At 38.4% G+C, this 27,112-nt stretch overlaps 1 protein-coding gene across 7 annotated transcripts in view; it reads right to left on the bottom strand.

Annotated features, from left to right (window-relative positions):
• Phf20 (PHD finger protein 20) overlaps positions 1-27,112 on the bottom strand; it is a 126,324-nt gene that overhangs the window by 45,427 nt on the left and 53,785 nt on the right. For 4 of the 7 annotated variants that reach the window (XM_040275986.2, XM_005329880.5, XM_078051704.1 and 1 more), the window contains 7 exons: positions 26,475-26,646; positions 24,792-24,876; positions 15,660-15,739; positions 13,438-13,825; positions 8,906-9,019; positions 7,420-7,608; positions 6,284-6,463 (listed from right to left, as the gene is read on the bottom strand). In XM_040275986.2, the coding sequence (XP_040131920.1) occupies positions 6,284-6,356 (73 nt within the window). In that variant the 5' untranslated portion in view covers positions 6,357-6,463; positions 7,420-7,608; positions 8,906-9,019; ... (2 more) ...; positions 24,792-24,876; positions 26,475-26,646. The remainder of the gene's footprint in view (positions 1-6,283; positions 6,464-7,419; positions 7,609-8,905; positions 9,020-13,437; positions 13,826-15,659; positions 15,740-24,791; positions 24,877-26,474; positions 26,647-27,112) is intronic. The other 3 variants (XM_021729561.3, XM_040275984.2, XM_040275985.2) reach the window with 3 other exon arrangements.

Genomic DNA, 27,112 nt, shown 5'->3' with positions numbered 1-27,112 from the left:
TTACTAAGCATTCATTCCACAAGATGGCAGAGCTGCCCCATGTGTCAGAGCTGGGTTTGGAGCAGCCAGCAGCCTCTCTGCAGCTCTGGAGTAGATCTGTTGCCTCCACCTAGAGCTCCTCCTCTGGCTGCGCAAAAGCCTCCTTCAACCAATTTCTCAGCAAGTGACTCCATCTCAGTTTGAAAACATCAATGTTTTAGCAGCAGCTTGGGGCAGTGACTAAGGTCCCTGGGATGTTCTAGTAAAGATCCTGACCCATTTCCTGCTCACTTACATAATACATTCCTGGTAAATGATTCTCAGCAACAGCCTCTCTACAGCAATCTTTCTGGATCCTCCTCTATTTACCACCAGGCTCTTCTTCCACAAGAAACATCATTCATCTCCTAAATCAATACATTTCCCCTTCAAATTAAAGAATTCTGAAGATGCCAGCCTGTCCTGAAGTACACTACATAATGTGCAGCACACAGTACCTTTCAAACCTAGCTGCCCTCTCTGCCTCCCGGTCTAAATGTACACACTGCTCCATCAAGCACTCGTGGGATTACATGTGTAAAGTCTCTAAAGGCAGCAACTCCACTTGATGTACATACCACCCATCAGATGGAATGAGACACACGGACAGAAGATAGGAATTAGAGGCTTAGCATTACCAATCAGTGGAAAGTGTGCAACTCTGGCTAGGTCATTCCTTTTTGCCACATATCAGGCTCTTTGTCTATAAAACAAGGAGAAGCCAGGTGCAGTGACACATGCCTATAATCCCAGCGGCTGGGGAGGCTAAATCAGGCGGATTTCGAGTTCAAAGCCAGGCTCAGCAAAAGAGAGGCACTAAGCAACTTAGTGAAACCCTGTCTCAAAATAGGGCTGGGGATGGGGCTCAGTGGTTGAGGGCCTCCGAGTTCAAGCCCCAGTACCAAAAAAAAAAAAAAAGATTGAACTAAAACAGGGAGAATTAATTAACAGTGAAAACTTAGAAATAACTTGAATGACTTTAAGCAGAGACTAGTTACATAAACTACAGAACAACCATATAATGAAATAAATCATGTCACTGTGAAAAAAGATAGGAACTGACATGGGAAAATACTGCATATGAAAATGGCAAGCCACTGAATAATATAATAATATGATCCCATTATTCTTTTTTTTAAAAAAGCCATGTGTTATGTACGGTTTAAATGCACAGACTATATCTAAAAGAATGGAACCAAACACCAACTAGTAACATGTTTTCTTCAAGAAAAGAGGGCAATAACTGGCTATACGGCACATGCTAGTAATCCCAACAACTGCTGAGGCAGGATGATGATGAGTTCAAGGACATCTGGGCAATTCATCAAGGCCCGGTCTCAAAATAACAACTGGGAGGCTGAGGTTGTAGCTCAGTGGTAGAGCACTTGCCTATCACAGGTGAGGCACTAGATTTGATCCTCAGCACCACATAAAAAAATAAAGTTATAAAAACTATATATTAAAAAATATAAAAAATAAAAACTGGGGATGTAGCTTAGTGGTAGAGTACCCCTGGGTTCAATTTTCAGTACCATAATATGTGAAGAGATAAATAAATAAGTGAGGCTATATAAGGGAGATCTTTTCACTCTCTTTTGCTTGGTTTTAATTTTTCCTTGCAAATATTGAAATTTATAGAAGGAAAAAGAAAAATTAGTTGTTTTAATAGGGGTCTAACTGCCTTAAGTCAGAGACTACAACTTGTGAAAATTTACTAAAAACAAGTATGCAGGTGCTGGGTGGTAGCCTGCTTGCCTTGCACGCGTGGGGCACTGGGTTCTATCCTCAGCACCACATAAATAAAATAATAAAATAAAGGTATTGTGTCCATCTACAACTAAAAAAAAAGAATTAAAAAAAAAAAAAAAAACAAGTATGCAGAGCTGGGATTGTGACTCAGTGGTAGAGCGCTTGCCTCACATGTGTAAAGCCCTGGGTTCAAGTCTCAGCACCACATATAAACAAATAAATAAATAAAGGTCCATCAATAACTAATAAAAATATTTTTTAAAAAATAGAAATTGGTCTTCCTGAATGAATATTTGCCTAAGAAAAATCAAATTGCATTTAATAATCAACATTAAGCAGAATCTTCCATTGTTTTCTCCTGGTGATTCAAAACAGATGAACATATCTGGATGCAGTAGCACATCCCAGTTACTGAGGAGGCTAAGACACAAGGATAACAAGTTCAAGGCCATTCTCAGCAACTTAGTGAGACCCTATCTCCAAAATAAAGGGGGGGGGGGAGGGGCAGGAAGACACTGGGGAATTGGCTCAGTGAACCCCTGGATTCAATCTCCAGTGCAGGGAAAAAGATGAGCATACTAAGCCAATATGCACCATGGGATGATCTTATGTTCATGCATTATTATATTTTTCAGTGAAGAACATCAATGAATAACTGTGATTTAGCCTTAGAAAACATACTAAAATCCTTTTTTGCAATAATTTTCAAAATATTCTCTATTTAATATTTTATATATTTTTTAAAACTGCCAATCCAACAGAATTCTTGGGAAAAAATTACTACATCAATAATTAGGAAAAAGAGTTGCAATCTAGAAACAATGCAGATCTAGAAACAATGAAACTGGTTAAAATCAACCAATAATGTTGTTCATCATTTATCAACTATCAGTATCCAGGATAATCCTTTCTTAAAAGTAAGTGTCTTGGGCTGCAGTTGTTGTTCAGTGGTAGAGAGATTGCCTAGCATGTGTGAGGCACTGGGTTCGATTCTCAGCACTGCATATAAATAAAGAAAGAAAATAAAGATCCATCAACAACTAAAAACTATTTAAAAAAAAAAAAAAAAAAAGGAAGTGTCTCACTGGCATAGGCCTGAAATCCCAGAAACTCAGGAGGTGAAGGCAGGAGGATTTCAAGTTCAAGGCCAGCTTTAGCAACTTAGCAAGACCCTAAGCAACTTAGCAAAACCCTGTCTCAAAACAAAAAAATAAAAAGGGCTAGGGATGTGACTCAGTGGTTTAAAGCCTTGAGCTCAATCCTTGTATCAAAAACAAAGAAAAGAAAGATAAATTTACTAATAAAGAGCCAAGAAATGCTATAAAAATAAGTCTGAACAATAAGCCTACACATGTCTCAATTACACTTAAAAATAATAAATCTTATTTGCTCTCCTATGTAAATGCACAGAGGGGAAAAAACTTGAACAAAGTACAAGAATAAAACAGAGGACATCATCTTTCACTTTTAATCTAAGTACCTCTATACTGTTTGTTGCCAATAGCATATAATATTTGTATATTTTGTGTGTGTGTGTTTGTTGTACTGAGGACAGAATCCAGGAGCACTTTACCACTGAGCTACCTCTCCGGATTTTTTTACTTTTAATTTTGAGTCAGGGTCTCACTAAGTTTCCAAGGCAGGCCTCAAATCATTCTGCCTCACTCTCCCAAGTTGTTGTGATTACAAGTATATGCCATAGAACTGTTTTTAGAAAAAGGAAATAAGGGTCCAGGATAGCTCAATGGTAGAGTACTTGCCTTGCATACAGGTGGCCTTGGGTTCAATCCCTCAGGCAAGAATATTAATTAATTAATTCTCTAAAAATATTTTTTTATTTGTCAATGGACCTTTACTTTATATATATTCATTTGCAGGATGGAACCCAGTGGCTCACGTATGCTAGGCAAGTGCACTACTGCTGAGCCACAGCAACAGCCAGAGTCCTTAATTAATTTTTTTAAAATAAAAGTACACATATACACAAAAAAAGGAGATTATATGCTTTTCCCTTTTTAGGATAAAGACTGTTATTTATTTGAGGTTCAACCATCCTGGGTTCTGACTATTTGCCACAAACATTATTAAAATTAAAAGTATGCATTATCAATTACATTCAAATGCCCATCAGTATAAAAAACAATCACTATGTGAGAGAAAAAAAAATTCCTGCATGATATAAAGGTATAACATTTCCTAAGGCTGTGTATTAACACAAGATGGAGGTTTCTCTTTTATTAATGGTAGAATAGCTCATATTGGAACAACTCTTCTATATATAATCATTATAAATTCTGGAAAAGGCACTTGGGAACACCAAAAAAATGGCAAAAAACAAAAGAGGAGTCAGACATTTGGGATAATGGAAGGGCACTAGATCAGTTGCCCATTTTTTTATCTTTTTGCCCAAATTCAAACTCCAGTCAATTAGCATCAGGTAGCTACAATTCACATAGAAACTTTCAGTCTTGGTGGTAAAAAAAAAAAAAAAGCAATACAAAGCAGCTACAACTTCTGCAAGGGGTGGGAAGAATCCATTAGAAAAAAGAAAATCACAAGCAGGTGGCCCCAATTTCTGCAATATAAACTTTGCCTATGTCTCTCATTTCTAAAAATATAAAGAGTTACAAACTGGATGGGGTTGTGGCTCAGAGGTAGAGAGCTTGCCTAGCATGCATGAGGCACTGGGTTTGATCCTAAGCACCACATAAAGTAAAATAAAGACATTATGTCCACCTATAACTAAATAAATAAATAAATAAACTGTTTTTTAAAAAGTTACAGATTTCTTTAAAAAAATAAATAAATAAAAATAAAGAGTTACAAACAGTTGAACAAAAACCTGAACAGAGACTTCACCTGCTGCCCACTTCAGAGAAAAAGAATTTGGACTTTGAGTTCAACCAAATTAACTGCCATTTAAAAAATAAAGAACTCAGTACTCCTTAGAGAAACAAACATAATACGAACTCCACAACATGTCCAGAATACAATCCAAAATATCAGGCATATAAACAAAGGCAAAATATGGCCCATAGTCAAAAGAAAAGTCATTTGATAGGTATTAACCCCAAGAAAATCTAGGTGTCGGATTTGACAAAGACTTCAAAACAGCTATTAAAACTTTGCTCATAATGAATAAACACAATGGAAATCTCAGCAGAGAAATTGGATCTAAGAAAACGTAAATTCTAGCAGTTAAAAAAAAAATTCAGTGGATGGGCTTAACAACAGTAGAAAGAAGAAAAGGAATTGCAAAATAGAGGGAAATAATTATTCAACCTCTAACACAAGATAGACTTGAAAAACCAAAAAGTAGGTAGAGATTCAGTAACCTATGAAATAATATCAAAATCTGACAAAGCTGAGCATGGTGACACATGCTTGTAATCCCAACAATTTGGGAGGTCAAGGAAAAAGAACCAGAAGGTCAAAGCCAGTCTTAGAAACTTAGTGAGACCTTCAGCAACTTGGCAAGATTCTGTCTCAAAATGAAAAATAAAAAGAATTGAGGATGTAGCTCAATGGTAGTGTTCCTGGGTTTAATTCTGGCCCTACCACCGCAAAAAAAAAAAAAAAAAAAAATACATATACACACACACACACACACACACATAACTGTTTTAGAGCAAAACTTATAATACTGCATTGAGAATTCTATAGCATATGTAAATACAATTCATGGAACTAGAACAAAATGGGAAGTTAATAGAACCACACAAAAATCTAAATACAGCAGTTCAATATTCACTCTAAACTGTGAAAAGTTAGGGATATATATCAGAATCCCTAGAGTACAAGGAAGGACGGAGGGAAGAAAAGAAGAGAAGGAAGTAGGGAAGGGCAACATATCAAAAGTCTATAGGATGCAGTAGTACTTCCTGAGAAATTGATAATTTTAAACTCTTGGGCTGGGGTTGTAGCTCAGTGGTAGAGTACTTGCCTTGCATGTGTAAGGAACTGGGTTCAATCCTCAGCACCACATGAAAACAAATAAATAAAGATATTGTGTTCATCTACAACTAAAATATATATATATATATTAAAAAAAACCTCTTTACTAGAAAGGATGAACAAAACCTAAAATCACTGAGCTAAGGTTTGAAAAGGATTGAAAAAAAACAAAAATCGAAACAGAAATTAAATTTTTTAAAAGAAAAACAATAGAGAAAATTAAAATAAAAAGTTAGTTCTTGGGAAACTCCCTCTCTTGTCCTGTGGGAATTCTGTCTCTTTTCTTCTTGCTTGAATAAATCCTACTTTTATACTCAAAAAAGTTCTTTGAAACTATTAACAAAATTGACAAATCTCTAGCCATGCTAATCAAGAAAAGAGGGAATACAGATTACCAAAATCAGTAATGAAAGGGTCAGAGATTAAAATAAAAATATTATTAATAAATAATGATAAAAACATCATTAGAAAAGTTTTTTTGTTGCCTTTTTTTTTTTTTAGTTCGCAAAGCACAAGCAAAACTATATGTAAAAAGAAGATTGAGTTAACTCTAAATATGAACCTTCCACAGTTGAAATCTCTTGTAACTCAGCAAGGGGCGATGTTGGTTCTGTTTTCATAGTGTTTTCTCCCATTGAGTTGCAATTCAATTCCAGGCCTACAGCCCCCAATCCATCCCCAAAGGAGTGGCAAGTTAGTGCAGATGAGACCGAGCCAGCTTCCAAAGGAGATTTCAACTGACCTAGAAGAAAATAAAGAAAGCACTTGAGATATATTTTACACACACACACACACACACACACACACACACACATATTCATCAATCAATTAATCTAAAAACCAAAAGTCCCATAACAGACTAAGAAAGCCAGGGACTTGGAGAAACCCCATTAATCTCACAACATATAAGAGTGGCATGGAGGCTGGTGTTGTGGCTCAGTGGTAGAGTGCTTGCCTAGAATGCATGAGGCACTGGGTTCGATCCCAGAACCACATAAAAATAAACAAATAAAATAAAGGTATCATCTCCATAGACACCTAAAAAATAAAAAAAATAAAATAAAAATTTTTAAAAAGCAGCGCATGCCTATAATCCAAGCAGCTCTGGAGGATGCAGGAGGACAGCTGCAGGACTTTTTGAGTTCAAAGCCAGCCTCAGCAATTTTGTGAAGCCCTAAGCAACTTAGTTAGTGAGACCCGATCTCCAAAAGAAAAGGTACATTCACAGGTCCCCACATATACAGCCAAGGCTGTAAGCATTTCAAGAATGAGGCTAGGGGGTTGGGGACATAGCTCAGTTGGTAGAATACTTGCCTCACATGCACAAGGCCCTGGGTTCAATCCCCAGCAACACACATACACACATACAAAACAAGAGGCTACAGTGAAAGGAGAAATACTGCAAATGTCAACAAAAGGCAGAGGAGTGGAGTGAGATGGCACCAGAAAGACAGAGGCAGGGCTCTTCTAGTACTGTATTCCAACCCAGCAGGAAATAATATAAAAATACAACTAACCACAAATGCATCCAGAAAGCTTGTCTACTGAATGAATAATCAATGAAGAACCATATGAGAATACTGCAGCTCATTTAATAATTTGATTTTAAGACAATCTAACATTTATGGAAGCTAGAGAGGGTTATTACTAGAAAAGCACCAAGTTGGCAAAACAATTTCAAAACAGTCTCTGACTCACCTTCTTCAGGTTCCTTGGTACTAGATGACTTGTCTTGTGAAGGATCCGTATCGACTTTATCAGCCAAATCTGGTACAACCAAGTTAGGATCTAGGATCTCATGGGTCCCGTTAGTGGACAGCCTGGAAGACCGTCTCCTGGACAAGTCTTTGTCAGCGTTTTCGGAACAGTTTTTTGACTTCTCCTGGGCTATAAACCATTAAGAGAGTTGTAATCCAAAGAGCAACAGGAATAAATAATTGTTACTATATATTTCTGGGTTAGGTGCCTCCGTAAAGAATTATAAGAGAAACTTCTGGAATGTTTAATTATTAACCTTTCCCTATAGTTTTAAGCAAAAGCAAATCTCTGCCAGTATAGATTTTATTTTGTTAAGAATTAAGAGAGGGGCCGGGGATGTGGCTCAAGCGGTAGCTCGCTCGCCTGGCATGTGTGCGGCCCGGGTTCAAGCCTCAGCACCACATACCAACAAAGATGTTGTGTCCGCCGAGAACTAAAAATAAATATTAAAAATTCTCTCTCTCTCTCACTCTCTCCTCTCTCACTCTCTCTTCAAAAAAAAAGAAAAAAAAAAGAATTAAGAGAGTGTAGGGACTGGGGTTGTTGCTCAGTGGTAGAGCATGTGTAAGGCCCCGGGTTCGATCCTCAGCACCACATATAAACAAACAAACAAATAAATAAAAAGCCCTTTGACAACTAAAAAACAAACAAACAAACAAACAAAAAGAATTGAGCGTCTGAAAATATGTGCCAAAGCATGTCCCAGTCTTGACAATTAAGTTATATTTTGGAGCTTCCCAAATGAAAGTCTATAATGTTAACTTCCAAAGTCAATTGAAGTTTTGTTTATTTTTTGAGTGGCAAGTTACTGAGAATTAAAACCCAGGGCTTCACATGCTAGGCAATCGAGTTTTATTTAGAGGCATCACAAATTCTTTAACAGGGTATTTTTCTAACCAATAAATAATATTTTAAAAAGTTTCACTTAGGGAATAAAGTCCATACCTTCCTAAGCTTTTAAATTTCTAGAGGAATCCAAATCAAATGTAGTTTATAGAAATGGATATGACACCACTGAACCCAACACTAATACAATTTTGTGTTTCTTCTAAGCAAAAACTCCAGTTTCAACTACAGCCCATTCACATTAATTCATGCAATCAAGGACAATCTTTTTAGGGGGGAAGGGTAGGGGGACTGAATCCAAGGATGCTTTACCACTAAGCTATATCCCCAGCTCTTTTTATATTTTATTTTGAGACAGAGTTTATGTTGCTTAGAGACTTGCTAAGTTGCCCAGACTGGCCATGAACTTGCAATTCTCCTGCTTCAGACTTCTGAGTCAGTGGGATTACAGGTGTATATTACTATGCAGCACAGGAACAATCATTAGAGCCTATAAGGCATAGAAGACAGGAAGGACCTAGAAGAGGCTGACCCAAATAATGCCCAATTCTAGCCACACATACACAAACTGGAGACTCACATGAATTTTTATCAAGTCGAGGACGTTTTAATGGGATATCACTTCCTTTTGATATTTTCCGTCTTCTCAATTCCAATGTTATTGGTTGCAAAGTCTGAGAATTTGAATCCACAGCTATGATGTATACAGAACCACACAAAAAAGATATGTAATTTCTCAGTGTCCAATCTTGCATTTTATATAAAAATTACTTAACATATGAAGACATCCTTGCATTATAAACCCTCAAAAGGGGCATTCTTTCTAAGGCACAAGAAAAAACAGTGAAATAAATGAGAAATTACTACCTCTGGGACATGCTGACACTCCGCAGATTGATATCCTAAATCTCTTTTTGTACTCTCTCTTATGACCCAGCTTTCTTAAAACCCTCTTCTTAGAACACCACAGTGCAACATGACTGCTTTTTACCTGAAGTTGCATGAGCAACAGAAAAGTCATTTTTGTCACTATTAAATCATCTCTTCAAAATTGTATCTACTGAGAAAAAGGCGAGGGGGGGGGGATCTGACATATCCAATATTCTCCTGAAATCCATCATGCATGCTAACTTTTAAAATGTATATCTAGGGTTTAATTACTGTTTTTAATTTCTTCTTGCTGAATATGTTATCATTAGTTTTAGTTTTGAAGGTTAAAAAGAATGCCAACATTTATATTCTTTAAAAAAAAAAAAATCCCAGGCAAATTTCAGAAAAGCATGCTTTTGACAGTCAATGTTGCAGGAAGCTGTCACAGAATTCAGTAGTGCAGACACAAAGCCCTCAAAGACTGCTCGCTATTTTTAAGCCTAAAATTTATGAAGCTCTCCCCGAATCTGGAAAAAAAAAAAAATGAGAATCCAAAAGGCAGACAGAAGAAAAAAAAAAGGGGAAAAAGAAACTGGGGAGCTTTTGACAGGAAGACAGAGCTAAAGTGGGTAAGGAAGAGTGAGAGAGAAAGGGGAAGAGATAGGAAGGCAAGTAAATGATGGTAGGAGAAGGAAAAGGAATGAAGAGAAGAAATGGAGAGAGAAAAAAAGTCATCTAAGTCCAATATCTGCATATCTGCCATGTCAAATGGCTGAACACAAACAGGGTTGAGCTCCGAGGCCACCCTCATTCTTGGCTCTTCCTGTGTTCAGACTTCCCAACATGCCAACATTCTTCTGTTCCAAGTGGTAAGAACTTGGATCACACACATTCCAAGTTAAACACAAATACAAGCAACCCTCTCAAAATAGCTCAGAATCTATTCCCAATCAATTCTATACAAGTTAGGGAAGCCAAAGCTCTACCAAATCAATGAAAACTTATTCCAAGCAATTTCGTTAAGGGGATATGAACTACGTATGAGATATTTGGCAAGTCGCCTTCTTTTTGTACTGGGGATTGTACCGAGGGATACTTTTTACCACTGAGTCTTTTTTTTTTTTTTTTTTTTTTTTTTTTGGTGCTAGGGATTGAATGGGCTCTTTATCACTGAGTTACGTTCCCAGTCCTTTTTATTTTTATTTTGAGACAGGATCTCACTAAGTTACTGAGGCTGACCTTGATAAGGTTTCATTAAGTTGCTGAGGCTGGTCTCAAACTTTTGATCCTTCTCTTCTTTCTGCCTCAGCCTCCTGAGTAGCTAGGATTACAGACGTGTTCCACCACGCCCAGAAAGCCTTTTTCCTTTTGATACCTTACAGAAATGAGAACTGACCATACAAAACTTGAGTATTGTTAACAATTCACATTGCCAAGAAGATGTGGAGAAAAACATTTTTACACTGTTGGTAGAGTTGTGAATTAGCATAATCACTATGGAAATCAGTGTCGAAGTTCCTCAAAAGACTAGTAATGGAACACCACCATATGACCCAGGTATACTACTCCTCAGTATTTATCCTAAAGAATTAAAAATCATACTATAGTGATACATATATACAAATGTTTACAGCAACACGATTCACAATAGCCAAACTATGGAATCAGCCTAGTTGTCTGTCAATGGATGGATGGATAAAGGAAATGTGGTATATACACAATGGATTTTACTGAGCCACAATAAAACTATGACACTTGCAGGAAAATGGATGGAACTTGACAACATTATGTTAAATGAAATAAACCAAACTCAGAGAGCCAAAGGTCATATGTTTTCTCTCATATGTGGAGGCTAAGGAGGAAAAAGGAAAAGAAAGGTATGTCTGTATTGGGGGAGGGGGTGTATTTCTTATGAAAATCTCCCAGAAGGCTGTCTAGAAAGCAACTAAATTTAAGGACAGTCCTGACCTATAGAAGTACAATGAAAGCCAGAAATAGAAGCCACACATAATTTTTAAAATTTTAGTAGTCATACTAACAAGTTTTAAAAAATCAAATTAAATAATTTATTTTATTTAAACATATTAATACATTAATACATTTTAAAACATTTCAACATGTGGGCTGGGGCTGTAGCTCAGTGGTAGAGTACTTGCCTAGAACGTGTAAGACACTGGTTTTATCCCCAGCACCACAAAAATAAATAAATAAATAAAATAAAGGCATTCTGTCCATCTACAACTATAAAAAAAATTTTAAATCAATATTTCAACATGTAATCAATATAAAAAAATTACTGAGGTTGGGATGTAGCTTAGTGATAGAGTACTTGCCTAGTATGCACAAGACCCTGAATTTGAGCCCCATCATCACAAAAGAAAAAAAGAGTTTGTGCACTTTTTTTGTACTGAGTATTTGAAATCCAAGTGTTCATTTTATACAACACATCTCAATTCCAAGTGCTCAACAGTCATATGTGGCTTGTGGCTACCTTATACACAGATCTAGCCCCTATTCTGGGATAGGGACAAGTCCAGCATGCTCAGCCCCCACCTCCACATACTCACCCCCACCCCCTCACCCCCATTACCAGGAACTGAACTCAAGGGCACATGACCACTGAGATATACCACCAGCCCTAAAAAGGGCTTTTTATTTTGAAACAGGGTCTTGTTAAGTTGTTGAGACTGGCTTTGAACTTGCAATCCACCTGCTTCAGTCTCCTGAGCCACTGAGATTACAAGCATGCAATACCATGCCCAGCAGCATGCTCAGCTCTTGAGAATAAAACCCAACTATAGTTACTGAAATAAGGGAAGTCCCTTATTTCATCTGAGGACAAATCAGTCTATTATCTAATTTCCTATAAAATTAGAATTCAGATATGAGAAGCTAGTCTATTGGGAGTAAGTACAAAATATATTTATTTGATGTAAATTAAGGTAGACTTTTTCCCTGATGGGGCATTTTGGTTTGATAAGGAGGATTGGCTTTGCATGCTAATATATTAGGGAATAATGAATGAACTAACACTGTAGTTTCACAGCTTTGATGAAAATATATTTTATGTCAAACTTTATATTTTAAAGTTATTTGAAGTTATTTAACCTCGCATTTTAAAAAACTAGATATTACTTAAAAATGTGCTAAGAGATTCACAGTTTTTCAATATTTGTATAGGGAATATGCAAGGAAGAATGTCTAAAGATCAACGCCACATATTTAATCATGAACAGGTTTGGTCTAGAACCCTAGGAGATTCTTCATTTACACAATCAATCTGGAAAATGAGTATTTGGCTTAGGAAGAAATCAAGATTTGTTTCATCCTTGGCTTTCTAGGAGTTCCAAACTTATACTTCTTTTTAAAATAACTATATCTTCCTCCAAATCTATGTCTTCTTTGACTCTTATCAATTAACCATCTCAACTTTTTATTTTACTGTTTATTATTTTGTAGTGCTGGGGATTGAACTCAGGACCTCTCACATGCTACATAAGTACTCTATATAAATGTGGCATATATACACAATGGAATTTTACTCAGCAATAATAGAATCATGACATTTGCAGGTAAATGGATGGCATTAGAGAAGATAATGCTAAATGAAGTTAGCCAACCCCCCAAAAAACAACTGAGCTACACAGACTCAGCCTTAGCTTTTTATTTAGACTTATGAAAATTTCCTATCAATAATCACTCTCTAGAGAGATCGATTTCATAATGTACCTATGCCTCCCTAGCTCCAGCATCCTTCTGGACCACTTTTTCCTTTTTTTTTTTTTTTTTTTTTGTTCTGGGAATTGAAATCAGGGTCTTATGTATTCTTAGGTCATGCTGTACCACTGAGCTACACTCGCAGCCCCTGCCTACCCCATTTTCCTCCTCCTCTTTTCCTCTTTCTTATCTGTCTCATTAAAACTATATTTCCTAATGCCAGGTTTTATCAGGCTTCTTTCAATTGAGATCATCTGAATAGACAAGCAAAAGGTCTTGGCTCATTGGGCTTTGTTATGTAAGCTGAAGTCTCTGTGGAGAGTCTACCACCCCAAAGCTGGGTCCTGCACACACTCCCGAATATGCCTCACTTAGAGCCAGGTCCCTGGTACAACGTGCTCTCAATCACAGCCAAAGTCAGTCACAAATACGAAGAACTGAAGTGCAGAAGGTAGAAAGACCTGCAAAAGGCCACAGAAGAACATTCTGGCATCACCCACTGCAGAACCCACTTGGAACACTCACCAGTAGGAGCTATGGAAGGGGGTCTGCCTCGTTTTCTTTTTGGCTCCCTCAAGTTCTCCTGTGGACTCTTCACAATGTCATTTTCAGGTTTTTTATCCACTTGAGTGTCTGCAGAGTACTCTCTGTCATTCTCTGAAATGTTCTCCTTATCTTCCTTCTCGTTCTTGGGAAGGCTTTTCTCCAACACCTTCCCTTTTTCAGCACAGATTAACTTTCCTTCTTTGTCGGGCAGCTTGGGTCGCTTTTCCGATTTTAAGGCTTTGTCTTCTTTGTCTTTCTTCACATTGACTGTGGCTTTTCTCTGCTCTTTAAATTTCTCTCGTTTATCGGAAGATGATGAAAGACTTTTGTGATCTGTTTCTTTAGGCCTAGCATTACCCACAATATTCTAAAATGAGCAAAATAGCGATGAAACACACTTTGTGATTATTTGCAAATCAAAAATTAGGAGGCTGTTTGCAAATTTATGGAGAAACTAAAAGAGGACATTTGCCATGTCACATAATGCAAAATACCACTGAAAATACACCCCAAAATTTGAGGACCCATACTAAATAAAACAACTACTGCGATCAATTTCTTCTGAGACAAAGAATGATGATGAGGTCACTAGAGAATGGATAAAAGGACCGACAACTACCCAGGATCTTTTCTGGAAGCAATTTTTCTGACAGAGGTGTTCTAAAAAATGCTTTCAGGCTCTGACCTGCTTGTCCTCAGCCTGATTCTATAGACTCAGGACTTCTCAGAGGCCTACCTCAGTTTGCTAGCATATGCTAATGCCCCATTTTAGCATAGAGAAAAACACAAACTGGTAATTGGGAGGTTCTGAATACAATCTGCCAATTCTGGACAAGCTCATAATTCAGTTATTTTTATCTATATTCAAATATATTCATTCGACAAACTTAACACAAATGCCAAATCTAAGGCAAAAATAACATTTTAGACTACCGTATAGTTCTTTAAATGCCTGAAGGAAAAATAATCAAAGAGAAAGTATCATTAGGACCAAAGTTCTATAATTTTGTCAATTTTTTTTAAAGGAAACCCAGAAGGTAAAAACATTTTTGAGGATACCTTTAAAGGTATGATCATCTCTCATTCTTCAGTGGGTGTATAGAAGAATTTGTTAAAATCTGTGATAAGTCAAAACATTTGTTCATTCTGTGATAAGTCAAAACATTTGCTCATCACAGGAAAAGACAGGATGGGGGTTTAAAAAAAAAAAATCACCAAATACTATCCCATCAACAATCACTGAAAGGTGAGTAGCCAATTACAATGTCTCAGTAATAAAATCTTTTACTAATTTCCTTTAGCTGTCTTAACAGCTAAACCAGTAACAGAATTTTTTAAAACACTAATATCCAAATTTTGATCTCTACTTTCCTTTCACCTATTTCATTAAAATATTAAATTGGGGCCCAGGTTGTGGCTCAGTGGTAGAGCGCTTGCCTAGCATGTGTGAGGCACTGGGTTCGATCCCAGAGACCACACAAAAATAAAAACAAATAAAATAAAGGTATTGTGTCCAACTTCAACTAAATATATATATATATATATTTTTTTTTAATCAAGATGACAGAAATTAACAGGGGAAAAAAATCATGATTAAAGTAGGCAACACAATCTACAGGCTCCTATCTGTTTAGACCATATTTCCAACATCAAAACTCACACCCCATGCTCAAGCCAAGTACATACAAGGTGCATGGGACACCAAGACACTAAATTCCTGAATCAGACATATTGAGCACAAGTGAATGCTAAATCCACAGCAAAGGGTAAGTGTGTAAACCACCCAAGTCATGGTCCTAAGTCATGGTAAAGGACAAAGGTAGAACAGGGGAAAACATGTTCCAGTTCTGCTCTAGTGTTATGACAGATTCCCTGTGATGGGTAACAACCATGGGAGAAGGGCAAGGAAGAAGAAAAAAGATGAGTAATCAGACACTTTTGAGAAAAGATGAGGAAAACAGATATCAGTTGGTAGTGTCCAAATATTCAGCATTTTTGAAAAAGACAATTTGAAAAAGAAATAGCAAAGATAAACAATATTTACAACGTCTGAAAACTCATGTATTACTTTCCGGTGAAACTGTGTCAGGTGGAGGAAATAAAGACTTGCCATCATAAACAAATGTAATGTCTTTATTCAAGAAACAAAAGTACAAAGTTAGCATTATTCATAACACAAAGCAGGAAACCACATTTCTCACCTGATCTTTGGAAAAAGCTTTGACATGAATATGTTTGACAGTCTGAACTACTCCATCATAAAATTTCACAGTGTAAGTACCTAAAATTCAAGAAGATATTATTTTAACTTGTAGTTTCATGGAAGCAGCAATTTTTCAGAGCATAAACACAAGAGAGCTTCAACCACATAATACATTTAGGTGAGTTTAAAAACTTTTTTTAAGAATCACATTCAAGGCTAAGGATGTAGCACAGTGGTAGAGCACTTGCTTAGCATGAATGAGGCCCTGAGTTTGCTCCCCAGCACCACCAAAAAAAAAAAAAAATCAATTTTATCCTATGTTACAAGATTATAGCATGCTTATCTTCATTTCTTAGTCAGGATTACAGTTTAATTTTTATCTATTAAACTCAAAATCTATCAAAAAAATCTAATTTTTATAATGCTTCATTAAAATAAAAATAGTCTACATTGAATTTAGGCCAAAACCAAAGAAAAATAAAACAATTAAGAATGTGAGGAAAATGCAGACTTATTTTTTCCTTGGTGAATTATTAATTTTTGTAATTTAATATTTATTTTCTGGGCTTGGGGGCAGTAACATCTTTTTGGTTTTGTTTTTTGATACTGAGGAGCAAATCTAGGGCCTCCTGCATGCTAAACACAAACTCTACCACTGAGCTACACCCCCAAGAAATAAAACTTCAAAAATTCTGCTAAAAGTATGTTTTCTGTGATTAATCTTAAAATCCATATGAATTAACTTCCTATTATGGTATTTGAAAAGAGACTTAGCCAAAACACTAAATGCTACCTGCTCTACTATCAGTTTTATTTTATTTCCATTAGAAGAGATAGTTAAGGATCACTCCCCCCACCACCACTTTTTTTTTTTTTGGCGGTGCGGGGAGGGTGCTAGGGATCAAACCTATGGCCTTGCACATGCTAAGCCCAAATTCTACCACTAGACTACATCCCCAACCACCAAATATTCATATCTTCCCAAATAAAAATTCAACAACAGTTCTCATTAGTTGCACACAAACCAAAGTTTTCAAAACTTTGCATCTTAGAAGCAGAATTCTGTATTCCTTTCCCCCAAACTCGCAGAGATTTAAAAAAAAAAAAAAAAAAGTCACAGTTAATCTTCTCAAGATTACCAGTTAACAACTGGTAATTATGTAATGGTTTACCATTAGTAAACATGGTTCAATTTTCAGGACTGATTTTCCACCTAATAAAAATCCCTGACAAGTGGGAACAGAAGAATGCAACAAGGAATTTAAGATCTCCTGGTTACGTTGTTCTTTTTCTTTATTCTTTTTTTAAAGACAAGGTCTGCTATATTGCCCAAGCTGGCTCCTAAACTCCTAGGGCCAAAGGATCCGTCTCCCTCAGGCTTCTGAGTAGCTAGGACTACAGGTGCTTGCCACCATGCCCAGCTTTTAAAAACCTCATTAGTGCATTCCCTCCCCACATCAAATTTCCTTCTGTCCTAAACAAAGCTTGTCAATAGTTAGCCAACCCTAGTATTCAAAGTCCAACACAGTCTGAGCCCATTTTTCAAGACTATTTGTCTTTACTAGCATCAAATACCCACCAACTCAAAGTGACTTGCTATTCACTAAAAGTGCCTTTAACATTCCCATCTCCACATCTTTATCAAAATATTTTCCTGCCTGGAAGGTGCCACTTATTGATCCTTACATGGTCAGCTCAAATGACCATAACAGATCTGTGAAAGCTTCCTGGACTCTATACTACTAGCAAATTCAGTCTGCTCTGAACTCCTCAGATTCATTTGGCACCTGGCCTGCAGAACTCCACATTTAGGTTTACCTTCATATACATACATATCTTAACTTGAAGGAAGGTTCTTCAGGACAGAGACGATGTCTTGCATCAGTTTCTTCCTCATACAGTGCCTGGGTCACAGCAGCCCAGTGCTCAGAGTGTGACCAGCAGCATCAGTACTCCCAGGAACTTGTCAGGAGTACTGACAAGTACTTACCAGCCCCACTTCAGATATACTGAATCAAAAAACTCTGGGAGTGGGGCATAGAACTGTTTTTTTAACAAGTCCTCCAGGTGATTCTGATACACACCAAAGTCAGAGAAGCACTGCCATAGGCAATTAATAATCACCTACTGACCTTTACTCCTGGGCATTACAAAATAAAGGTGATTATTTACCACTATATCACCAATCAGAAAGAAACTGACTAGCAAAGATATCAGGATACACAAACAGGCTTGGTGGAGTAAAAACATCAGCAATGAGACGGCAGAAGATGATCCAGGAAGACTAAGAATGGAAACATAAACAATTCTCTACATTAGGCAGCGCAATAATGATTTTTGAGTCCCTACAACAGAGGTCTAGGTTCTTCTCTTTCCAAAAACTGTCTATACTGTGAGCGTACTGGCAAGCAAGAGTAACAGTGATACTTGAGAATTCTCAACAGACCCTGCTCATTCAAGTGTAATGTTGCTCCGCACAGTCTAGAAATGAAGTGGGAGGGAGAAGGATGGGGGAGTTTTAAGAATCCAGTTCTAGTAAAATCGGGAAAAAATCAGCCAGGCACAGTGGTGCATGCCTAAAATCCCAGTAACTCAGGAGGCTGAGGCAGTAGGATTGCATGCTCAAGGCTAGCCTCGGCAATTTAGCAAGGACCTACACAACTTGGGGTGGGGATGGGGCCTTTTCATAAAATAAAAAATAAAAAGGGCTGAGGGTATAGTTCAGTGGCTAAGTGCCCCAGGTTTAATCCCCAGTAACAAAAATATAAAGTAAAATTTAATTTGCTGGTAAGTCACCCAAGCCTATACTTTCAACTGTTTTATCAATAAAGTTCAGTAACATCAAAATAAAAACTGTCATTTCTACAGACATTTCCACAATCCAAACGGGCAATATTAAGTAGTAGTATCTGGCAACTATTTGGGGTTAATTTTGAGGCTTAATTAATTAGTTCTGGAGCTTCCTCTTGAAGGCAGACTCCAGAATGAAGCCTTATATGAAAGACTCCAAGTTCCATGGGAAGTCTAAGGCTTGGATGAGAACCCAAGACTGTCTATGATCCTCTGACCAGTTCTTTTTCCACCAGCTCACAATGCCCATAGTTCAAGTTGCTCAGCCTAAATCCAAACCACTCGCCCAGAACATTGCTGGCCACTATGAAATGACCCAAACTACGGTCAAAAGTGCTCAAAGGGCCCCTTGTCCTTAGATATCAATATCCTATTCCTGACTTTTTTGACCTACAAGGGACTACAAGGGATCACCTTGGAACTTCCTCCCAGGATCATGCTGAACAAGGCCTAATTTGGGCTTCAATAAATCAGAAGGGCCAGGAGTGGTGGCATTTGCCTGTAATCCCAGTGATAGGGAGGCTGAGGCAGGAGGATCACAAATTCAAGGCCAGTTGCAGCAACTCAGCAAGACCCCGAGCAACTTAGTGAGACCTACCTCAAAGCAAAAAATAAAAAGGGCTGGGGATTTGGGTCAATCTCCGGTACCTAAATAAATAAACATACTTTTATGTAAGAATAATAGACAACAATAGTGGGCTTAGGCCCACTTCTGGAGAAAGCCCCAAAATCTACTTTCATGGTTTCATGTATAACTAAAAGAGGTCTTCCTGGGAAATTTTCTCATGGGTGGCTGATAACAGAACTCTGCTGTGGCCACAAACGTCATCTAATGAATACCATGTAAATGTCAAAAAATCAAAATAAATACATCCTTGGCTGGGGAGATAGTTCAGTGGTACAGCACATACTTAGCATGAATGAGGCCCTGGATTTTAACCCTAGCATCAAAGAAAACAGCATATCCTGTTGTATCTTGTTGAGAGCCACAGCCAAAGGGGCCCCAGCAAACTTCCAGCTGCCAGCTGATGATTGGCTCACAGCAGCCCAGCAAACTTCTAGCTGCCAACTGATTGGCTCCTCTGCGGTGATGCTCATTGGGCTGTTTCCCCACCCTTTCAGACCACGGAGCTGCTCATTGGGGGACTTTTTTGGCTCCACCCACACGACCCAGCCAATCGGCCTCAAGAACAGGAGGGGTGGGGTAGGTGGAGAGGCTTGTGGGAAGCCGGTGGTGGCAGTTGGGCTCTGAGGGTTTTTCCTGAGGAACTGTGTGGTGCAGAGTGTGGTTCTAAAAATAAAGATCGTTTCTTTTGACAAGTGGCTCCTGAATTATGCCCAGCCAGACTGCGGCAGTATCTCCTCTAACTTGACACAAGGTTACCACCTTAGGAACCTCTGCCCTTACTGGTACCAAATCAAACAAACCTTCCCAGCCTTGCCTCTCTGTTAAGAAGAGGGTTAAGAACTTCACATATCAGACAATCTTAGAGCAACCAGGAATAGCTGAAAGTCTGCTAAGAACAGAACTAATGATGCCCAGTAAGCTTATATTCTCCAAGATCAAGGAAGTAGGGATACACAGATGACTTTGGACTGTGCAATTTTTTTTGTGGGCATTTTTGTTTGTTCATTGTGGTACTAGAAATTGAACCAAGGAACTATCTACCACTAAGCTACATCCACAGCCCTTTTTATTTTTTAATCTGAGATAAGGTCTTGCTAAGTTGCTACGGCCTCAAACTTGTGATCCTCCTGCCTCAAACTCCCAAATCACTAGGATTACAGGTATGTGCTAACACACCTGGCTGTGGACAGAGTTCTGCTGCTCTTGGATCCATCATGACAGTGAATGTGGAATCCCTTCTCCAGCCCATTTGTTCTCCAAGAATCAGAGAATTCCAAAGGCCACAGATGGTGTGTTCCTGAAGTCCTGAGGTTTCCACAGGTGTGTCTCAGCGGGTGGATAGAGGAATATGCACAGGATTGAAGGCCCACCTTCTCTACCCCTAAGCCTTTTCTTCTGAACAATTTTATATTATTGGGCTTAGTTTCTGTGGCTGACAATTTCTAAAACTGCTCATCTGTTCCAAATCCTTGTTTGATTTCTAGTTGCTCAAATGAATCTGAAGCAAGAGCCCATAATCACTGAGCAGGGACTAAGACTACAGCCTCTCTCTCAATCAGGGTTCCAAAGACAGCACCAAGCTCCAGAAAGCACAGAGCACCTATACCTATGCTAGCATTATATCAGTGAACACCTGGGCATAATCCACAACTCCTGTCCCTTTAGGAAAATCCTGCTCCAAATCTGGTAGAGAACAGCCTGCTACTGTTGGAAATGCAGGTCAGGGACTTTGGAGTCCCATAGACCTTCACTCAGATCTCTGATCCAACATTTATGTGCTTCAGGCAGTTTCCTCCTGTGAGCTCAGTTCCTCATTTATAAAAGGAGGACAGGGTTAATAGCAATAACCTTTCCACATTTGTGTAAAGACTGAGATAAGACATGGAAATTACCTAGTACAGGCCCTGTCACAGAGTAAGGCATCAAGAAGTGATTCTAATTATCATCCACCAAGTCAATTTACAAGGGAAGCACCAATCCTCTCCCCCCACAGAAGTTAACAGCAAAGTGCTAGAGCACCTGCAGGTGTGGGCCTCAATCTTCCTCTTATCTCTGTGCAAAGCTGTTCACAATATATCAAACTCCCCACATTTCAAATGTAGGATCGGTTACAGCATGAAGAAAACAAAAAGTAGGAACTGCTGCAGCAGAGACTTGAGAATAAGAACATTTTCATAGCATCTCCTGTTACAAAAGCAAGCCTTGGGCACTATCCCGGAGAGACTGAACTAGGGGAAAGGGGAAGCACATGACCCAAAAACATGCATGTTTTTTAGGAAGGGGGACCTGATTTGTCTTCTCTACCAAGTTAAAGAAACAAAGATCAACAGTTTTGATCCCCGGTTTTGTCATAAATGCTAACCTACGTGAATTTTCCCCAAAGGAGAATGCTTTGCAGAGCAGCCGCAGCAAAGAGGTGAGGTCAACTCACCAGAGTTGGGTTCCAAACAAAGAGTCCCTGAAAGCAGAATCCCCTCTTTTACTCCAACACAGACTGGAGGTCTACCAAGGCTACCAACTACAATTGCCTTCACACTAAAAGTGGCTCACTTTCCACCACCACAGAACCATCCCAAACAAAAAGCTAATTAATATGGAATTGTCCTTATTTCCCAAGTGCTAACTAACTACCCTAAGAAACTCTCAATTATTTAGTTCTGATTCAATCATGCCACACTCCGAACTGTCAGCAGTCACTGCTCATCAATTCTGCTCAGGGTCTCACCTGCTAACCTGCTCAATCAATGCTGAGCCTCAGCAAAACCACCATGGAGGTTAAGAGTGGCAAGAAAATCAGACCAAAGATGAATTTACAAGTAGTCACTTTGTTATCCCTATTTTCCTCCTAGCAGCACTAACAAGACTGAAGTGTCATTTACAGGAGGCAACTTGCCAGCAGAGCTCCTCTTCACAGCACCATTAAGCTGTGGTGGCCCTCCCTACTGACAAAAGCAAGGCAGAGCAAAGACTTCTAGGGAAGAAGTAAAAAGACAGTCCAGCACTATAGCTCCCAATCCCATAAGAATTAGAATGAGGGCTGGGGATGTGGCTCAAGAGGTAGCGTGATCGCCTGGCATGCGTGCGGCCCGGGTTCGATCCTCAGCACCACATACAAACAAAGATGCTGTGTCCACCAAAAACTAAAAAATATTTAAAAATTCTCTCTCTTTAAAAAAAAAAAAGGATTAGAATGAATCATGATGAAACAGAACTGCCTGCCAGCTCCCAGGGATAAACTCTAACCCCAAGACAGTATGTCAGAATCATAGTCTTGGGCCGGGGCATAGTTGAAATTGTTTGCTTGGCATGTGCTAGGCCCTTGGTTCCATCCTCAGCACTGGGGGTGGGGTGGGGGGGTCCTTTCTTGACCTCCAAACCAGGCACAGATCTGAGCTCCCACAAAGGCCAGCTTTCCTTCACCACCCCACTGTGGCAATAGCACCACCAGCCTGTCCCACTAAGTTCCCAGGTTTAGGATTTTCCCACTCTGTATCCTCTACTCCCTCATCCAATTAGTCTCAAGAACAAGTAAGGCAGGCAGCACAATATAGAACTTCAGACCTAAAACTTCAGGAAAGGAGGTTTTGGCAAAAGTTTTTACTCATTCTTCATGTGCATCAATTAACTAAAATTCACTGGACCAAACTCACTGGACAAAAAGACCATTTTAAAGAAACAACCATAACCTATAATATTAGCTCATGGAAAAAACAACTGAAAAGACATTTTTCTTTTTTAAAAATTTGCAATGCTCTGGTTGCCCCAATTTAAAAATTATTGAAAACACCTAATTCACTATCACCAATAGTGTGGTCAACAACTTTTAGTTCTTAAATAGTTCTTCCAAAAAATTTCAGACCCATCCTACTCATGAAACCCTGTATATAGAAGCCCTCCTCCCCGTCTTATGATGTGCAGCACCATCCTGCTCCTGCCCTGCCTACTCTTGGTAGCTCATCTCAGCACTGACCTCATTCTGATTGGAACCAGGTTCTCCCTCTTCCTCCAAGTCCATGATGTCATGTTCTGGGCTTTGCAGATACTAGACAAAAAACTGTAGGTCCCTAAGCCTTCACTGCCTCCACTAATATTCCCTCCACTCCTCTAAAAAAGAGCTGCCTGGGCTCCTAAAACCCTCCTTGTCAGCTTGCCCCTCCGTTGCTATTCCCTCATCCAAACCCACTGGCCCAATTTCTGTTCCCCATGGGACTCTAGGATATCACTAGAACAAAAGAGAAATGTTCCTCACTATCTGCTACCCCCTTTTATCTAAGGAGTTACTTATCTCACCAGAACTTTATCTGAGCTAAAGAACAGCCATTCTCCCCAAAAAGCACACCTCCAATGGATACATTATTTGAAGAAGAACATGACTTGATCAGCACACATCAGCCCATCGATTTTCAGTAATACATTTATGTGCATACAGAACACATGCATTTCATATCACGTGACTTCAAAAGTCAGTAAGAAAAAAAGGCTAACTTAAATACAAGAATCTAAAAAGACATGTATATCTTTTTTTTTCCTTCTTCACACACAAGCATGTCTGTTGTTAAAATGATTTGAAGCAGTTTAATAATAAGTAAGCTTCCCCCAAAATAAGGCTTTTTTGGGTTAATGTGATACAAATGAAAAATAATAACAGGAATTTTCTAAGAAAACAGCTTATAAAAGTAATTTAAGGACCCAAGGAGCTATCTGAAAGGACTAATCTGCCAAAAATTGGAAGACTAGTAACTGCTTAGTTAACTCAAAAGATACAACCTTGCTTGGAGTCTATTATTTCAACTATTCTCAGACAAAATTTGGTCAGCTTAAAGCCAAACTCTTAGCAGAGTACTGAACAAACACTTGAATAACTTCACTGAGTGGGAAGGGGTGGGGGAAATCAAGTGGGTTTGTTTTTTCCCCTTCATTCCTAGGAATGAAACCCAGGGCCTTGCACATGCTGGGCAAACACTCTATCACTGAGTTACACACTCAACTCTGTAATCTGGCTTCATAGTCACCTCTAACAGTAGCACCACAAAGCCTAACTGTTCTAAACATTCACTTCAGAGAACAAGCCATATCACAAACATCCTGTAGAATATGCTTTAAAAAAAGAAAAAAAAAAAAAAAAAAAAAGGTAATCACTTGGATCCAGAGTTTGTTCCAGAATCCTGACCATATGTGACCCTTCCCCTACCCTTATACTAGCAAAAAAGAAACTCTGTGCCTAGTTCCCTGTCCTGTCTCCTCACAGTTCCAAACTCTGGCAAAGGCAACCCAACTCAGTGCTCTGTAACCCTGCATCTTAATGTCTTTACTCTGTGACTTTGTTTCCACAAAGTACAAGGAACAACAGAAGCTTACTGAAAATTATATTTGGAAGTCCTAGATAGTAAGAACCCATACTCTTCCCAGCACAATGACAGATGAACTATGACTGCTTTAGAAAACAAAAACTAAAATTTAGGAAAAGAGTCAAAACCAACTTTTTACCCAGCTTTCTTTCCATTTGTAATCTTTTCCTAACTCCTGAAATACTGATTAACTTGGAGAAAGGGAATTCATAAGTAATAAATACTGACAATCCACTACCAAACTCTCATGTTATAAACATCCCCTAAATCATAAGTAAAAATAACTACAACTCAAATGCCTTACCATCCTTGTTAACAGCAGTGACTCTGGCCGGGTAAAAACGACAATCAGACCAGCAAGCAAGGACCTGCTCGTTTATTTGAAATTCCTAAAAAACAAAACAAAAACAAACAAAAAAATAACAAAAAAAAACCCTGTTACCAACTGCATTCCACAGGACACACGTTGTACCAAATATAAAAGAAGCTGGGTTTGACAAGAGAGTGAGAAGTGGGGATGGGATATTGGGTAAGAGGAAGATGATTCTGCTGTTCAGCATAGGGAATCAAAACAAGAGGACTGGGACACCAGATCTCCCCAAGCCAGGGAGATCTGGGTAAGCACATCACAGCTTTGAGGACGATAATCCCCTCATATCCATGATACACAATGAAAGCAAGTTTAAGAACCCAGGACCACCAGGGAACACACCCAATTTAGAGCTGGGAGAAATGAAGCTACTTCATCTTCAAGGAAGCAGCAATCACACTATTTAATGCCACCCACACTTCTATAAGATCTTTTGCCAAGGGAGACAACCATTCACCTTTAATATTTTATATTTTCCCAGCACATGATTTGCATTGATAAATTCTGTAAAATGAATACTGAACAATCAAATAGAATATTGGAAGGAAAAAACAAAAAAGGCCAGTCAGAGTTCAAGTTCCCTAGTGAGGATAAAAACTAGAAAACAGAATCAGGCTGAGTCAGATCTAAAATAAGCAGAACTACTACAGAAGTCTCAATGCCCATTTTAAAAACTTAAAACTAATACTTCATACATCATTTTATTTATTGTGTGTTTGTTTGTGTGTAGAGCTGGAGAGTAAACCCAGGGCCTTATACATGTTAGGCAAGCCCTCTATCACCAAGCTACACCACAATCTGGGTAAGTCATTTTGAAGTCAATAGAAGCTCCAGGCGTAGTGATAAAATTTAGAAAACAAGAATGCAGTCTAACCAATTCTGGGTTCCTCAAGGACTCATAAAAGACCTTGTGTTTGAAAATAGAATGGAATCCACATGCAGAATGATAGTTTTATAAATTATCAGGCAACAGATAAGCTTAATAAATGATCTAGATGTCTAGATACAGAGGATCTAGAATTCAATCATTCATTCATTTATTTAACAAATATTTACTAAAAACCTATTACATGCCAGGCATTGTTCTACAGGCTAGGAAAACACTGATATAAAAAAGAAATCAAGGTGCTGAGCATCTCAGTAACTTGAGAATTCCACCAATAATCCCAGCATGCCAGTAATCCCAGTAACTCTGGAGACTGAGGCAGGAGGATCATAAATTCAAGACCAGCCTCAATAAATTAGCAAGGCCCTAAGCAACTTAGTGAGACCCTATCTCAAAATAAAAACTAAATAGTAGGGATGTAGCTCAGTGGTAAAGTGCCCCTGGGTTCAATTCCCAGTACCGGAAAAAAAAAAAAAGAAAGAAAGAAATAAGGTACTGTTCATCATCAATGCAGCCCAGCCTAGTTAGTTTATAAGCTGTCAGGTCAATCACATCAAATAGATGAAGAATAGCCCCAGGCACCAGAGAAATCTCAGGGATACAACTATAGGCCAAAATAAGGACTGGTTCCCAGCTGCTATTGACTTTCACACTGAACACCAAAGACTGGAACACAAACTACCCAATGGCTGATCTCACTCATTACAGAACTTGCCAAATTTATTACTCACAGAAGATCCATCCTCTTCATGTAAACCCTCTTTCCTCAGCTGTATTTTCTCTAAAGGGCGTAAATAAGGACTGTCCCAGCAGAACCACTCATCATAACGATGGTTCCAACGCTTGAAATGAATGAGTACTTTTCCTTCTTCGTAGTCAATGTCTTCTATATGAGCTGGATACCTGAGTCAGAAAAGAATTAAAATTCCTTTAATATCCACTGAAAATATCCAAAAGTTACCCTTCTAAACCTCTTCCCACAGAATGTTACCAAAGTATTAAAGGCCTACCATTTAGAGATTCTGTGTAATTGGGTCAAATAAACTATGGAGGTAACATTCTAGTTCAAATTGCAACCTAGATATTACATAGTTTATGAACTATTAAACTAACCTTTCAGAATCTAAGTTCTCCCATGTAAAGTGGGTTACCAGTTGAAAGAGACAACATAAACATAAGGGCTGAGCACACAGGTAGCAGGAAGCAAATATTTAACAACTGGATTATATTTAATGTGTGCCAATATATTAGATTAATCATGCAACCTAGACTCTACCTGATATTCTCAACGGTAAGCATTCTGTAATCGATATAAAAGTAGAAAGCTCTCCTACAATGTGAATCAGAACACTGTATGGTAAGCTGTTTT

The sequence above is a fragment of the Ictidomys tridecemlineatus genome, chromosome 5 (assembly GCF_052094955.1).
Source record: "Ictidomys tridecemlineatus isolate mIctTri1 chromosome 5, mIctTri1.hap1, whole genome shotgun sequence".
In the NCBI taxonomy this organism is placed as follows: domain Eukaryota; kingdom Metazoa; phylum Chordata; class Mammalia; order Rodentia; family Sciuridae; genus Ictidomys; species Ictidomys tridecemlineatus.
The sequence above is the reverse complement of the archived record's forward strand: the minus strand, read 5'-3'. Positions and strand labels throughout refer to the sequence as shown.